This window comes from Bubalus bubalis, chromosome 18, assembly GCF_019923935.1.
Source record: "Bubalus bubalis isolate 160015118507 breed Murrah chromosome 18, NDDB_SH_1, whole genome shotgun sequence".
Lineage (NCBI taxonomy): Eukaryota > Metazoa > Chordata > Mammalia > Artiodactyla > Bovidae > Bubalus > Bubalus bubalis.
This window is the reverse complement of record NC_059174.1, coordinates 14,305,221-14,320,202: the sequence shown is the minus strand read 5'-3', so window position 1 is coordinate 14,320,202 and position 14,982 is coordinate 14,305,221. Positions and strand designations below refer to the sequence as shown.

General features: G+C 54.7%; 2 protein-coding genes across 11 annotated transcripts in view; one reads left to right on the top strand and one right to left on the bottom strand.

Annotated features, from left to right (window-relative positions):
• SPIRE2 (spire type actin nucleation factor 2) overlaps positions 1-14,680 on the bottom strand; it is a 34,303-nt gene extending 19,623 nt beyond the window's left edge. For 3 of the 5 annotated variants that reach the window (XM_025268556.2, XM_044931182.1, XR_006545983.1), the window contains exons 1-2: positions 7,108-7,461; positions 66-106 (exon numbers count right to left, since the gene is read on the bottom strand). In XM_025268556.2, coding sequence (XP_025124341.1) covers positions 66-106; positions 7,108-7,378 — 312 coding nt within the window. In that variant the 5' untranslated portion in view covers positions 7,379-7,461. Of the gene's footprint in view, positions 1-65; positions 107-7,107; positions 7,462-14,515 lie in introns of those variants that run through there. The other 2 variants (XM_044931180.1, XM_025268558.2) reach the window with 2 other exon arrangements.
• A 64-nt stretch (positions 14,681-14,744) lies between these two features.
• The window catches only part of FANCA (FA complementation group A), a 38,984-nt gene continuing 38,746 nt past the window's right edge, over positions 14,745-14,982 (top strand). For all 6 annotated transcript variants that reach the window (XM_006043120.3, XM_025268552.2, XM_044931179.1 and 3 more), the window contains exon 1: positions 14,745-14,897. In XM_006043120.3, coding sequence (XP_006043182.1) covers positions 14,819-14,897 — 79 coding nt within the window. In that variant the 5' untranslated portion in view covers positions 14,745-14,818. The remainder of the gene's footprint in view (positions 14,898-14,982) is intronic.

Sequence of the window (14,982 nt, the reverse complement as noted above, 5' to 3'; positions counted from 1 at the left end):
ACAGCATACAACACACTTAACTGTTACTTCGGATCAAGTACATTTAAATTTTGTTTTTAAAGTACCTGGGCTTCCGAGCTGGCCGGTGACACCATTGTTGTGGGCTCTGCAAGAGAAGAGAAGCAGCAGTCAAGACAAGCTTCAGCATCCCCTTGGCCGGCCCCCCACCTACCCCCCAGGAACACACAGCGCATCTCCCAAGATCTCCACCAGAAACCAGGGCGCCGATCTATCAGTCGCTGGATGGACACTGATAAGACCCAGCTCTGCACCAGATGCCAGGCAAGCCATGTGGCCCTGCCCTGGGGCAGATGGTCCCGCCCTGCACAGCGGTCACACCCCAAAGTGACCACTCAGACAGGAGCAGCCTACAGGGCCTCGAAGCCCATCCCGCCCCCTGGGGAAGCAGGCATGGGGCAAGAGTGAAAGGGGAGAGGAAGAGTCAAGGGGGCAGCTCAGGTCAGCCAGGCCTGAGGAAGTGCGTCGCAGTAGGAAGCAGCATACCCCCAACTCAGAGTCAGATGAGAAACCTGGGTGCCGTGGGGAGCCATGCAACCCCAACTCAGAGTCAGAAGAGAAACCTGGGTGCCGTGGGGAGCCATGCAACCCCAAATCAGCGTCAGAAGAGAAACCTGGGTGCCGTGGGGAGCCATGCACTCCCAAACCAGTTGGATGAGAAAGTCGGATGCAGTGGGAAGGGCAGGCTGTGCTCCAGGGTTCCCAGCAGCCATACGGGTGAGTTGCCATCTGGCTGCACCTCTGGCACTGGGGATTTCTCCCCAGACTGTCAGCACCTCAGCCAGACACACAGGGTGCCCAGGTGCTGAATTCGGCTGTGGGTATTTTATTATTAAACATAGCACTGAGCTGGCATGTTTACAAGCACTTGCACAGCCAGTGTACAGCCTGGGAGGTCGATGGTCCTCGTACCCATTTCACAGATATGGAAACAGAGGCTCTAGGGGATGAGCTTATGTGCCCCAAGGTATCACAGCTAGTAAGTGTGGTGCTGGCTGCGGCCAGGCTGGGGGACCCCAGAATCTGTGCTCCAGTCACTACCTGAGCCACCCTCCAGCCTTCCAAGAGGCCAGGCTGGAAAGACAGGAAACCCACCTCCTTCCACAGCCTTGCTTGAATAAAGCACACAGAGCTGTGGGAGGGTATGAATTTCAGCTGCCTTAATTGAGGTGGATAAAAACACAAACCATGACATTCTCCGCTGAGTGAACCTGCTAACTCTGCAAATATTTTCCAAATGCCATCAAGAGACAGGAAGATTGCCAGGGATAAAGGGAGTTTGCATAGGGCTGAGCCATGAAAACACTTTCCCATTAAAACACTGCACTCCCAACATCAGTGGCGTTGATGGAATAGTGAGCACCTGGGCATATATCTTGGCCTTATTGAGGGTTCAGTAAAAAGTCTGTAGCTGTGAAGGACAGAGACCATGGAAAGTGGGAGAAATGGAGGGGCCGGGGCCCCGAGTTACCTTGCTATAAAGGGGCAGGGGGCAGCCAACCCTTCAGAACTCTTTATAAACCCAGTATGGTGTGGAGGTGAGTTTTCACCAACCCAACTGTATTTAAAGTCACACAGGCTTGGGGAACCTTTGGGCTGTGCAGAGCAAGGAGCCCTGCAGTAGTCCCTTGCCCAGTGCTTTGCTGCAAAGTTCAGGGCCACGGCTCCCTCTGCACAGATAAGGAAGCTGGAGCTTAGAGACAGAGAGGGTTTACCAAGATCACACAGCTAAGGAATGGTGGTGCTGGGAGCCCCACCAGGCACAGTCAGACTCTGGGTGCACCCTCCAGAGCCCCCGGAACACCTGGAGTCGACATAACTTTGACAGAAGCTTGACATAACAAGCTGCTCACCTGGCATCCTGCACACTAGCTCATACTTATTTACAAACCAACTGCTCCCTGGGGAAAAGCAGAGAGACGGAGATAGACGCAAGCCTCTGCTGATGCACAGTAAGGTGGGAGCTAGACGCAGCCACCTGGTTTCCCTGGCATCCTCACCACCCATACCCCAAAGGACACCCTCCCCGATATGTGCTGGGGTGGAAAATTGTTTCGGTTTCTTCTGGGAAACAACAAAAGACAAGAATTCAAGAAGTGAGGGCATTTTCTTTGAGATGACCCTGTCATAGTACAGGAAACAGGTTTCGTTTGTGGGAGAGAACTCTGTGAGGACTCTGCAGTCTGGAACCCCGGGGGCGGTGCCTCCCTGTGCCCAGCAGGGGGTGGTGGGATGGGGTGCCTGCCGGGCAGCCTCTCCCCCTTCTGCAGGGCTGGGGCTGAGGAGCACTGTGGTGAGTAAGGACCCTGGTGTCCTGCCTCCCTGACCGCAGGGAACAGGGGGATGTGGACGCAGTGCCCTGCAAGGATGCCGGGGAGGGGGGGTGGTGATCGTCTGCTGATGACATCCTCTGGACTTGGGGTCAGCACAGGAAGGAGCCTTGGACTCCGCTCTCCAGTCCTCACTTCTTCACTCGAGAGAGGAGCTGGTGAAAGCAAGATGCCACCTGAAGCCAAGAGGAGACACGTGCTCCAAACCCGGAAGCTGTCTGTTCAGCACAGGGGTCAAAGGCGCCCTGTGTTTGTGGTGTGTCCTTCCTCCTCCAGTTCATTTCTGCCATAAACTCACACATCACCATGGGTGTGGCTTCCTACCCAGCAGCAAGGTCCAGGAAGCGAGTCAAGCCCCAGGAAGACCCAAGACAGAAATCTGTCTCAGGTTCCAGATGGAGGTTCAGTTGTTACTCAGATGATCTTAAGGCAAAGGGATTATCATGGCTTTACATGGGTAAATTTGTAGTAAGCAGTAAGTTTGTGTAACTTGCTCCCTTGGTAGCTCTGATTTTTTAAACCACTTCACTTGGTTGCATTCTCCAATCCCTGGGGAAAATACTTGAATGGAGGACACCCACGAACTTGGCACTCTCTGAACAGGATTCCTGGTGGAGTTGAGGCAGTGATGTGCACAGGTGCCCTGGGCTCAGCACAGCCTCCTCGATGCCTGGGTGAGGTGCACACGGGGCATGTGAGCAGCACCATCCCAGGGCCAGCATGTCCCAAGGCTCCACAGACACCCACATGACCTCTGGGGAAGCTGCTAGCAAAGCCCCATTCCACAGAGGCTGAAACTGAAGCACCCAGAGGCCTAAGTAACTTCCCAAGGTCAGGCAAGGGGTGGACAGAAGCCAGCCAAGCCCACTCCCCAGCCCTGCCCCCACGTCTCCCTGCAGGTGACTGCATGGCTGCTCTGCCTTCCTGAACCTCAGTTTCCTTGTCTGTATGATGGGCACATAGCCCTGCCTTCCCGTCAGAGGTGTGAATGAGACAGTGGGCTGCGGGCTGCAGAGCAAGCCCCCATCTCCCTCGATGACGAGGTGGAGCCGCTGCAGCCCCACACCATGTCTTCCTGGGTGACCCTCAGAGGAGAAAAGGGCCTGGGGGGGGGGGAGCTGGGGGACAGCCAGGGTCGGTGGCACCAGCAGCTTTGGAGAGGGCCAAGAAGTAGGAGACAAGAGCCACATGGGAAAGCCCTGGCTGCTCTGTTCAGGATGTGTGCTGTCTTCCAGGGGGAGCGTCCCAGCTCTGCAGCCATCCCAAGTTCTCCCCACATCACTGCACACCCCCCTGTGAGAAAGGCCATTTAAAAGATACAGGCAACCCTGGTCACTTAGGAGGCCACCTGCCAGAGGCCCAGCAAGTCACATGAGGGCCCAGAGCCCACAGGACACGCAGGGCTGCCCAGAACACTGGGGGTCCCACTTCAGCTTCCGGGAGCGGACACCCTGGGCCAGGAGAAACGTGAAAAGGTGCCTCTCATGGGAAGGGGCAGCCCCACTTACACACACAGTGCCAGCAGCACAGAAATGCAGCAGCGGTGGCGGCGACAGCACCGCGTGTCCACGTGCCCACGTGTCTGTGTGCCCGTGTGTGTCCACGTGTCTGCCGTGTGCACAGGTCTTTGGGCCCAGGGTGGACACAGGCTTCACACTAACATTCCCTCATTAGTCCCCCTCTGTTCCCGGGCACGTGCCACTCTCACCCCAGTTTATGTGGGAGTAAAGGGGGCCCCTAAACTTCAGCTAACCCTAACTCCAGCTGCTGGGCTGGAGATAAAGAGGTGAAGAATGGAGGTCATGACACAGGGCCGCCAAGGAGGTAAACTGAAAAGGTCTTGCCTCCAGGTAGCGGTGGGCAGCAAGGGGACAGGTGCCGGTGTCTGGGGGGTGGCAGAGGGGCTGCAGAACTACAGGCAGAAAAGGGGGGAGGGCTGCAGATGCAGGTGTGACCTGGTGGACGGGCCACGTGAGGCACCCGGGCGTGCAGAATGGGTCCTGTGAAAAATTTTAGCATCAAAACTGACAAAAAAAAAAACACCAAACATGGAAAAGTAGGGCAGTGTGTGGATTCATATAAGAACAGAGAAGGTTGAAGGTGAAAGGAGGCACAGCCCTGTGACAGCCCCGCATCCACCCTCCACCTGCCCGGGGCTTTCAGGGTGGAGAGCCTGTGTGAAGAGAAGGTATGTCTGTTTCCCCTGCAGATGTTGGCTGGGCAGGCAGGTCTCAGGCAGCCAACTGTCACTTTGAGAGCAGCCAGTGTCCTGCAGGGTCTGTCCTGGAGGCATCAGGTGGACAAATGCCACTGAAACTGTCCCAGGGTCACTGACCACGACCACGCTGCATGGAAAGAGTGAGCTTTCTCAGGGAATGGTCAGCACATGTGCTGCCTGATAGAGTTTCTTGCCTTAATTAAAAAAACCCCAAAACTTTTGCCTATCAGGAAGTTTTAATAATAGCCTCCTAAAAATAACTTCACTTAACATGTTTTTTCATTTTCCCCACTTGAAGAAGGGCGGCTTCCAAGCAGTTATGAAGAAGTTGAGATTAAGAAGTTTACTCAAGTCAGCTGTTCCCAAGTAGCAGAAAGTGGGAAGTATTCCTGCTCATGTCCTAAGATAATATTGTTCATCCTCCCCAGGTAAAGTTTAGTTTGGTTGTTGAATTTTTTCTTTTTTTTTTTTTTTTCTTTTGGATCAAACCTGTGCCCCCTGCAATGAAATCCTGGAGTCTCAACCACTGGACCACTGGGGAAGTACCTGGTTGTTGCTTTCTTTACCATTACCTTAAACACTGACTTAATGCCTAGCTTTACCAGAACTTCATGAGGGGGGCTGGGAACTGAGGGCCCATGTGACCTTTTTCCTGATGGCTATTACAGCACACTTGCAGTGAATCCACTGAAAGAAACACCCAAGTCCCAGAGAAATGCTGGGTTAGCTACCTACAGGAGACAGCCGGCCTAAAGTTTCAGCTGATTGATGAAAGCTCGACAAGGACAGAAGAGAAAGTTCAGGGTAGTCTATTTCTCATGCTTATGGACAGAAACCAAAGATCGTATTTAATGGAAAATGAAATTGGGCTCCTGTGTCACAGGCCGGTACAGGTCAGTGCTTCTGGGTCTGCAGGGACCAGGAAGAAGGGGCTGAAGAAGGGGTGGGCAGGAGAGGTGGACAGGTCCAGAAGACCACCACCCCAGAGGATGGCCATCGTGGTCCATGTGGACAATACTGACTCCTCTACAAAGAGAAGCCCTCAGTTCTAGCCACCTGCCAGGACCGGCAGCAGACCACTTACTACTCTCCCCCTCAGTTCCCCACCTTTTAAATCAGAGGGTCAGACCAGGCAGGCCCTTACAGTCCTGTTCTGCGGTGGCAGAAGCCAGTCCCTGGGTTATGTTGTTTGTCCCCAGGTTTGAGCAGGGGCACAGGAAGGTCTTTCAAGGAGGAAATACAGTTGTGAGAGAAAAGCTCTTTGTGAACATACAGACTCCAGGGCCCACAGGTGAGACGAGGCCACCCTGTCCCATGTTCTGAGCCCACCTGTGAGGACGGTGTACACAGGCACTGAGAGCATCTGTGCTGAATCCAGATCCTAACCCTTCCTGTGTGACAGGTAAGCCTGAGCCTCAGATTACCTGCGTGCAGAATGGAAACAGTACCATTTGAGTCCAGTTCTTATTATTTTCTCTTGTCAAATATATTAGAGCTTTTTGTGCAAATAGAACAACTCTCAAATATCACCCAACTGCGGTGTTAGGGAGGTGGGAACAGGGCACACAGATGAGATGGGAGCTTGTGGAAGAATACTGAGGGTCGAGGAGTGGCAAGCATTCAGAAGACTGCCTGGTTATCAAAGGAACTGTCCTACTGGCTAGCTTTGGCCTGGCCCATCGCATGGATTTATGCAAACCCACCTCTCCAGCACACACAGCCGGCCGGTGCACTTGCCCAGGTATATCCCTTTTAGGGGTAGTATGCTCGGCACCAGCATCCTGGTTCTCCAGGGAAGAAAACTTTTTTCTTAAAGAGGCTAAAAATCACTTAAACTCATCATTCTCCAAGGATTTCAAGTATCTTTCAAGGGCTTCATTGTTGAATATTGCTCATGGTTAAGAGTCGAACACTAAGCAAGCTGTTCCTCAAATCTTACATTTTCCTTTCTCTATTAAATCGGCAGACCCACAAAAAAGAGCCCAAGCAAAACACGTTTCCTTTCTTGCCTAAATACCAGTCCAACAACGATACACACCACCAGTCACTGGGTGGGACCGACTCCCAGAGCAGAAGGAAGCAGACCGGGTCGGGAGAGCGGGCAGGAAAGGCAGAGTCCGGTCTCCCTGCGGAACGTCCTCAGCCAAGGAGCCAAAGCTCCTCTCCTCTCCAGCCAGCACTGGCCATGATGGTAAGATGGGTTTCAGGTGTGTGTGTGCGTGTTGGCGGCGGGGGCGGGGGGGGGGGGGGCCCGAGGGGCAGAGGTCCGAGCTCCAGCGGAGAGTTGAGGGGCTCCCAACCCAGACAAGGGAGAGGGGGAGGAGGGCCTTCCACCCCGGTAGAGAAGCCAGAGGAGGGCCCCCAGTGCGGCAGAGGGGGCGCGGAAGTGGGAGAGGTCGGCGGGTCCCGCAGAGAGAAGGCGCGGCAAAGGGGGCGCCGGGTCCGAGTCCAGGTCCGGCAGAGGGAGAGACGGAGGGTCGCAGCCCCTCCCCGCCGCGGGCGCCGCCCCCCGCCCCGTCGCGCCCCCGTCCCCGTCCTCACCCGCCGCGCCGGACTCTCGCCGCGCGCTGACCGAGCCGTCTCTGCGCAGGAGGATGTCCGCGGTGTCCCGGATGCGCCGCCGGCCGCCCGGCGCGCCCCGCAGCCCGCGGCAGCACTGGAAGCACACGGCCCACGCCTGCTCCTCGTTGATGGGCTGCTCGTACGCCTTCAGCACCTCCTCCAGGGACAGCTCCCACGGCTCGGAGCGCCCCGCGCCCCCGGCCCGCTCGCCCGCGGCCGCGTCGCCGCTGGAGCTGCCGACCCGGGCCATGGCCGCCCCATCATCGCCGCCTGCGCGCCCGGCCGGTTTCCATAACAGCCGCGCCGGGGCCGGCGCGCCCGCGAAGCGCGGGGGGCGGATCCCGCGCAGCCGGCCGCTGCTTTGTCATCGCCCGGCCCCGCCCAGCGCGAGCGGCCGCAGGTGAAGCCGCGGAGGGGAGGAGGGCAGGAGACGGGGAGGGAGGGGCGTCCCGCGGAGCGGGTGGGCAGGCGGGAGAGGGCGCGGAGCTGGGCTTGAGGCGGGGATAGACAGGCCAGGATCGGGGTGCTGGGGGAACGCAGAGACGGGAGGAGGTCGGGGGAGAGTCCGGGGGAGGGGGCAGGGGTGCGCAGGGTCGACCCGCAGAGGGGCGCCCGGGGTGGGGGCCACCTATGGAGACGCGGTCCTCCTCGCCCGGCCCGCGAACCCACACTAGGCTCTCAACACGCGTGTCAGGCCAACATCCTGCCCAAGCCCCACCGCAGTGACTGCGGGGGAGCCGGAGGCCAGTGACTCCCGGAGGGGCAGGCGGTGCTGCAGAGCCAGCTGGCCAAGTCACCTCGGGAGTCACCACTCCGTGAAGAGAGCGAGGAAGACCCGCGGTAGGAAGCACTTAAGTGTCCCTTTTCCAGCGGAGACACGCGTCAGTGTTGACAGCTCTGGCGTTTCCGTGGAACGCGCGCGGAGCTCCATCCTTGGCCGGGAGCACCGGCTCGAAGGCGCCCCCGCGGGCTCTTCCGCCCTGGTTGCACGGGGTCAGAGTGACATGGCCAAAATACACTGGTAGGTGAGGCAAGAAAGGCGACGGTCCCCACCCTGGATAGCACATGGCCTAGATTCCTGAATTTCTCCTTGCGGGCGATTCTCTCAGGTCTGTAGTGGAACTTGGGACTGGAAAGTTCCTGGGAATTCTCAACAGCTGAAGATAGAAATCACAGCAGAGTTGTAATGTCACCTCATTGAAGACTTGTAGGCGGCCCTCCAGGGCCCTACTCTCAGATAACCCCAACTGGCATTTTCATCTTCCTAAAAAAGTAGTTTGTACAGATGAATCAACCGTACAAGTTTTGGCGTCCAATAGCTGGGCACTTTCACAGCTTTCCTGGTTCTTGGCGCTTATGCAGGCAGAAACCAGGCAGTGCCACCACTGTGGAGAAGGTGGAGCCTGGGGCTCCAAGAACTGCAAGCACTTGGACTCAAGTTAATCTTCCTGCCTAGGGACCCTGGTGGCCAGGTGGTGAAGAGTCCATTTTGCAATGCAGGGGACGCAGGTTTGATCCCTGGTCAGGGAACTAAGATTCCACACGCAGAGCAATGAAGCCTGCACACCACTGGAGTCCTTGTGCTGCAAGAAAAGATCCTGCATGACAGCTAAGACCCAATCTTCTGCCTAATCTTCACCCACCGGAACCCCCACCCATGGTTGTCAGTAGAGGTCAGGGAGAACCTCCAGGTGTGTCTTACCACAGTGGGGAGTTCCCAGACAGTGGTGAGGTAAGGCCCAGACTCAAAGGACATGGAGCTATCCTCCCCCACGTGGCTGTTCCCCATGGACCCACACAAGGGGTGCTTTCAGACTCTGTGCAGGTAGTCTTCCATTCAGACCACCACCAACTCACTGGAAGTTAGGGTCACTGCTCCTACCTTAGGCAGAGCCACCCCCTGCCTCCTGCTGGCATGAGCCTCTCACAAGGGGCACCCTGGTCCCAGGGCAGAAAGTGGCAAGTACTCTAACAGGAAGGTGCTTGGGTTGTAGCAAAAGTACCTTTCTTGGTACTTCTTCAAAGGGCCTCAATTTCCCTAACTGAGGGTCTTGTTTGATGAGGACAGGCCTTGGTAAGGACCTAGTTGTTCACTGGGAAAAAAAAAAAACAACAAAAAAGCACACCATGAGAGCTGTGAGTTAAGTTTATCTGGAGTGGGGCAGCATCAGACAGCTGTACAGAACTGCCCCTAAGAGGCAGGGGAAGGTCAGTATGTACATGATTTGAGTGAAGGGGATGTGCAGTCAGGCACACATTTTGCCAGAGGCTTGGTGCTAGTCACAAGCAGATGTCACAGTGCTTTTACTGCTTTTCTAGACACGAGGACATATAAGAATTGGGCTTAAAAAAAAAAAAAAAAAAAGAACCGGGCTTATAAAATCTTCTGAAAATAACTACCTATAGACCTGTTACGCCAATTTGTACTTGGCGTAGTGATGACTCACACCCACCTGATCCAGGGGCCCTGCAATCGCCCGTGTAAAGTACAAGACCATTTCTGATCTGTCATTAATTATGTTTTCAAGGACCCCTGTGCACTTTACCCAGCAAGATTTACAACACTGGGGTTTTACTCAAGAAAAAAAAAAAAAAAAAAGATTTAAGTTAGGTTCTACTTCTGCATCTCAATATCTGAAGGTTTGTCTTTCTAGCCGTAGCAAATTATGAAAACAGAAGCATCAGGCAGCTCTCGAGATGCCCCTAGAAACCATTTTGTTTTTTCCTGCCAGGTCACTTTTCACACATCTCCCAAAAAAGTCCCAAATGAGCTCCAGAAATGGACACAGGTAAGCAGCAGCAGCCTGCAGGTGGTGGCAGTGAGAGGGGTGTCACGGGTGTAGCCTAGGAGTGTAAGCACGGCTTCTAAGTCAGTAAAGGGCAACGGAGTGACTCCGCCAGACTGAAACTGATCAACCAGATGCAGCGGGTTCTGATCTGGTTGGTGGGCACACGCAGTGGTTACACGTCAGAGTCAAGGTGATCACTTCCTTCCTGGAGTGGAGAGCCAAGCCCCACCCATACTTTAATAAAAACTCGTGTGGGTAACTCTGCCACCGAGGGAGGGCAGACAATGCCCGGTTAAAATGGGAATGGGGTTCATCCCAGTAGAAAGTGGCTTTCAAGTCAAACATGGAGCTCTTTGTCCACCAATAACACTACACGGAACTAAGTCGAAGAAATGTTAGTTCTTCCATAACCTGAAGTTGCCCCCTAGATTTTAGAAATGAAATTTTAGTGTATTTCCAGCTGTTCAAAGTCTCAACAAGAAACAGAAACTGACGGGTCAGTCATGAAGCCAACAGGGAAAGCGTTGGATCCAGGTCAATTCTACAATGATGGGATCAGCCATAGCCCACTCTGAAGCCGTGTCCTTCACCCTTCATGTCCAGTACACGAGGAAGGCTGTCAGTCACCATGGGCTGTGCTTGGGGTCAGAACTGAAACCTTCAGTGCAGTGACTAATCCACCAGTACTTGGACTAGCACACTCCCCAGATACTCATAGTGTAGGCTGTTCATTCACACATATTTGCTGAGTACTAGGTGTTCATGTCTTAAGACTGGGAAGATCAGTCTGAAAAACGTGACCAGGTCCCCCTAAGAATCCCCCAGGTCCTCAGGGGCAAACAGCCACAGGGAAACATTGTCACTGCAGGTGGGAAATGGACAGATGGCTACACAACCCCACCGGCTGTTTGCTTTTCTCACGCTCTGTATCCGACGCGCTAAGGGAATTACAGATAGTGTCTGTGCCAGGGCAGAGCAATCAGAGGGGTGGGTGGCTCATGACTGCCACTGGCCAGAGGTTAAAATCTCCAGGAATTATACCGCTGAGCATCTTAGCAGAATACAAACTAAAGGATCCTGGTTTGGCCCCTGGACGCCAAAAAGTTAGAGCTGTAAGTACAGGTGCCATGTGGAATACACGTACGTGACTCCAGGAGGACAGTGCAGGGCTCCAGGGTGACACTGAGAGCAGGCTGAGAGTTCAGAGACAAAGGTCAGAGTGAGTCAGGCATATAAGCAACTAGGTTAAACGTCAGACAATGTGAGATGAAAGGCCAGTTAACTCCCCTAGACAGAGGCAGAGCCACTTCACCTGTTGTGAGGGAAGCAGAGACTCTCAGCTTGTACCGAATTCCACTTCAGCCTGAAAAACAGGTCGGCTTCTCCCAGGGGATCTGTGCACACTGGACGCTGTGAGCAACCAGGCCCTTGAATGCCTTCTCTTGTCACCATCCTTGCAGAGAGGCAGGGCTCAGGGGTTTGGGAGGAAAAGCTGAAATTCAAGAGGCTGTGGTTTGTGCTGTAGGTTTATTTTGGGATAATGATAAAGGCCATGAATTCCCAGGGGTGCTGGATTCAGCTAGGCTGTGCTTGATCTCTAAAAGGAGCAAACACAGCTCCGGGGGAAGGGCACTGGGGCTGGGCGTGACTACAGATTTCTAGGCTGGTACTAGCAGGAAGTGGGGACCCAGAGCTAAACCAAGGTGGTTAGAGGAAATCCCACAAGACTACGATGGAGGGGAAGCAGACAGAGCTGTTCTGCAGAGGGGACAAGGAGGGGGCGCTTACGGAGGTGTTTTCTCTGGATTCCCGATCAGCAGCTGAGAAAACACTCAAGAACACTGTTTGCTTCCCACTGGTGACACTGGCGGTCATTGCAAAATTTGGGGTTTCTTTACGTTGTGAAAATGAACAGAAACCTCATTTAAAATGGAGTCAGGTGACTTTCTTGGTGGTACAGTGGATAAGAATCTGCCTGCTAACGCAGGGGACCCAGGTTTGATTCCTGGTCTGGGAAGATTCCACATGGCGAGGAGCAACTAAAGCCCGTGCACCTCAACTGCTGAGTCTGCGGGCCTAGGGCCTGCATGCCACAGCTAGAGAAGCCACGACAATGAGAAGCCCAAGCTCTGCAAAGATGAGTAGCACCCACTTGTCACAACTAGAGAAAGTTCGCTCGCAGCAACAAAGACCCAGAACAACCAAAAATTAAATAAATAATTTTAAAAAATAAATAAAATGCAGTCAGGGACTTCCCTGGTAGTTCAATGGCTGAGACTCCACACTTCCAATGCAGGGGGTCTGGGTTCAATCCCTGGTGTGGGAACTAAGATCCCAGATGCCTTGGCAACTAAGCCTTTGCACAATTACTGAAGTCTGCAGGCTCTAGAGCCTGCGAGCCACAATTACTTGGAGAGCCTGGGCTCTGCAACTAAAGAAGCCACTGCAATGAGAAGCCCAAACACCGCAACTACAGAAAGCCTGTGCACAGCAATAAGGACCCAAGGTAACCAAACAGGAAGGAAGGAGGGAAAAAAATGACTAAATTTAAAGGAAAATAGCCTGGCGGGCTGCCTTCTATGGGGTCGCACAGAGTCAGACATGACTAAAGTGACTTAGCAGCAGCAGCCCCTAAATAATGCAGGCTATCAGTGGATGCTGGGAAGGCACAGGCTCCAACGATGTTTTGGAAATACTTAGTTACAGCTCCTTCCCCAGAGAAGGTCCATCCAGCACAGGGGACACATGGGTCACGACAGTGGCACGTTTGACGTGCTTCAAATGACTGGGTATCTGCTCTCCACTGTTCTTTGAAGCAGGCGGGTGAGTACTGCCATGATGGGCAGTGACGGGCAGCCCTGGTGTGTGTGTGCATGTGTGTATTGAGGCTCCTACGACCTACTTCCCTGGCAGCCCCACCCAGGGTCTGTCATCTTGAATCTGACACACTCACACTTGAACTCTGGGCCTGTCCTGTTATTGTCTCTCAACCATCCTCCCAGTGTTGCCACCTCTCAGCTGATGTATGTGGGTAGGTATGTGATGTGTGTATATATGTGTGTGATGTATACATGTATGCATATGGCATCTCAACGTATGTATGCGTACGATGTGTCTGTGTATACAACACGTGTATACATATGATATACTCCTATGATGTATGTGAATATGACATGTGTATGGGGTATGTGAATATGTACGTGTCATACATACACATGCATATGGTATATCAATACACACATACAATGTTTGTGTGTACGATGCACGTGTACATATATGATGTACAAGTATACAGTATGATGTATGTGCTTGTGGGTACAATGTATGTGTATCTCCGCATTCCCACGGGCTCAGGTTAGAAAACTCTGCACTTCTTCCTCAGCTGGGGGATCAACCTTTGAGGCAGGAATCGATCTCATCACTTCTCTTCACCTCAAGGCCTCTGCTCTGGTCAAGCCCCTGTTCCACTGCCGAATGATGGCCTGAGTCCATCTCAGCCGCCTCTGCCTCCCCACAGTCTCTTTTCAACCAGCTGCATAACTTGGGACATGTACCTGCCAGGGTTCTGCTCACTGGGCCTGGAGGCAACCCCTCCTCAGCAGTGTGCTTAGCGCTTGATCATGTGCCTGTGGCAGTTCTGGTGTCAGCCAGCCTTGTCCCCTCGTTTACAGGTCACTGGCAGCTGGATGGCCTGTGATGGCCTAATTTGCAGGTTCTGGCAGTGGGCAGGCAGCTGGCCAGGGACTGCTGGCTGAGCGGCTGCCTCTCCTCCATGTGTCTGGTCCTTGGTGGGCTGGCTCAGGCTGTTCTTTTGAGGGTTGCTGGGAGGGTCCCTAACTCTCAGCATGAGCTCCTTTCAAACTCCTGTTTGCATGTCACTCGCATACCATCACCAGCCCAAATGGAAAGGACAGAGACAGAGGGGGAGGACTCCTGGCCACATTTTGCAACCCACAAGGCCCACCTCCCTCCGACCCTTGTTTACTCAAGTTCAACAGCCCCCATGGAGGGGTGGGGCAGCAGGAGTGGTGGTCACGGCCTGCACGCACATTCCAGCCACCTGGAAAAGGTTCAGCGGGTGGCAGTGAGCGCTCTCTGAGGGCATCCGTCACCCCGTCTTCACGGCCGAGGAAACCACGTTGCCTGAAAACCTGGACACAGAGACACGTCAGTGTCTGCGCCCAGTCCAGGCACATACCCATTGAATCCCTGTAAACTCCTAAGTGGGCTGAATATTGGGAGCATCTTTCTAACAAGAGGACTTTCCGGGACAAGAGCTGGTCACCATGGTTACAAGCCCGGATTTCCAGTCCTCCTCCCCACATCCTCCTGAGAGGGGCGAGGGGGCGGAGTGGGGGGGGGGGGCTGGAAATGGATTTCAGTGGGAGACCCCTGTTGTGCGACCCCGGCGTGCGCGGCCTCGCGGCGACACTTCGCTTAAGTCTGAGAAGGAGGGAGGGGCAGCCTCAGTACCGCCGCTAGGCCCCGCGGGGTCTCGCGCGCAGACTCGTTATCCAAGGTTCCCTACAGGCGGCGCGATTCTGGCGTCTCCGGAATTTGGGGTTGTCGGTTGTTTCCTCACGCACAGCTCTGCTCACCTCGTCAGGAATAACGCAAAAGGGATAGCACAGTCTTCTCCCAGTGGTGACATCTGACTCAGGCCGCTAACTTCCGCCTTCAGTCGGACCTAAATAAATGCCACAGACACGGTTGACCCCTGTCTCCCGCCACCTGCAAGATGGCCGCCTCAGTCCCGGACGAGATGGCCGCCGAGTCTCCGCCCCCGAGGTGGGTGTGGCCTGGCAGCTGGCAGCCAATGGGCGCTCGCGTCTGTCCGCAGCCAATGAGAGGGCAGCGCGGGCAGGACCCCTAGAGCCCTGGACCCGCGCTCTGTTTGCGAGATGTCAGCCCCCGGAGCCCGGGTCTCCGCCTCGGATCAGGGGCCTGGGGTCCGCAGGAGAGCGTGGGCTGAGCTGCTGGGTAGGTGGGCGCGGGCCCCAAGACTCCTTACCCCCCGAACCTTCTTCTGCCCATCCTCGTCCCCCTTCATCCTGATCCCGGAGCC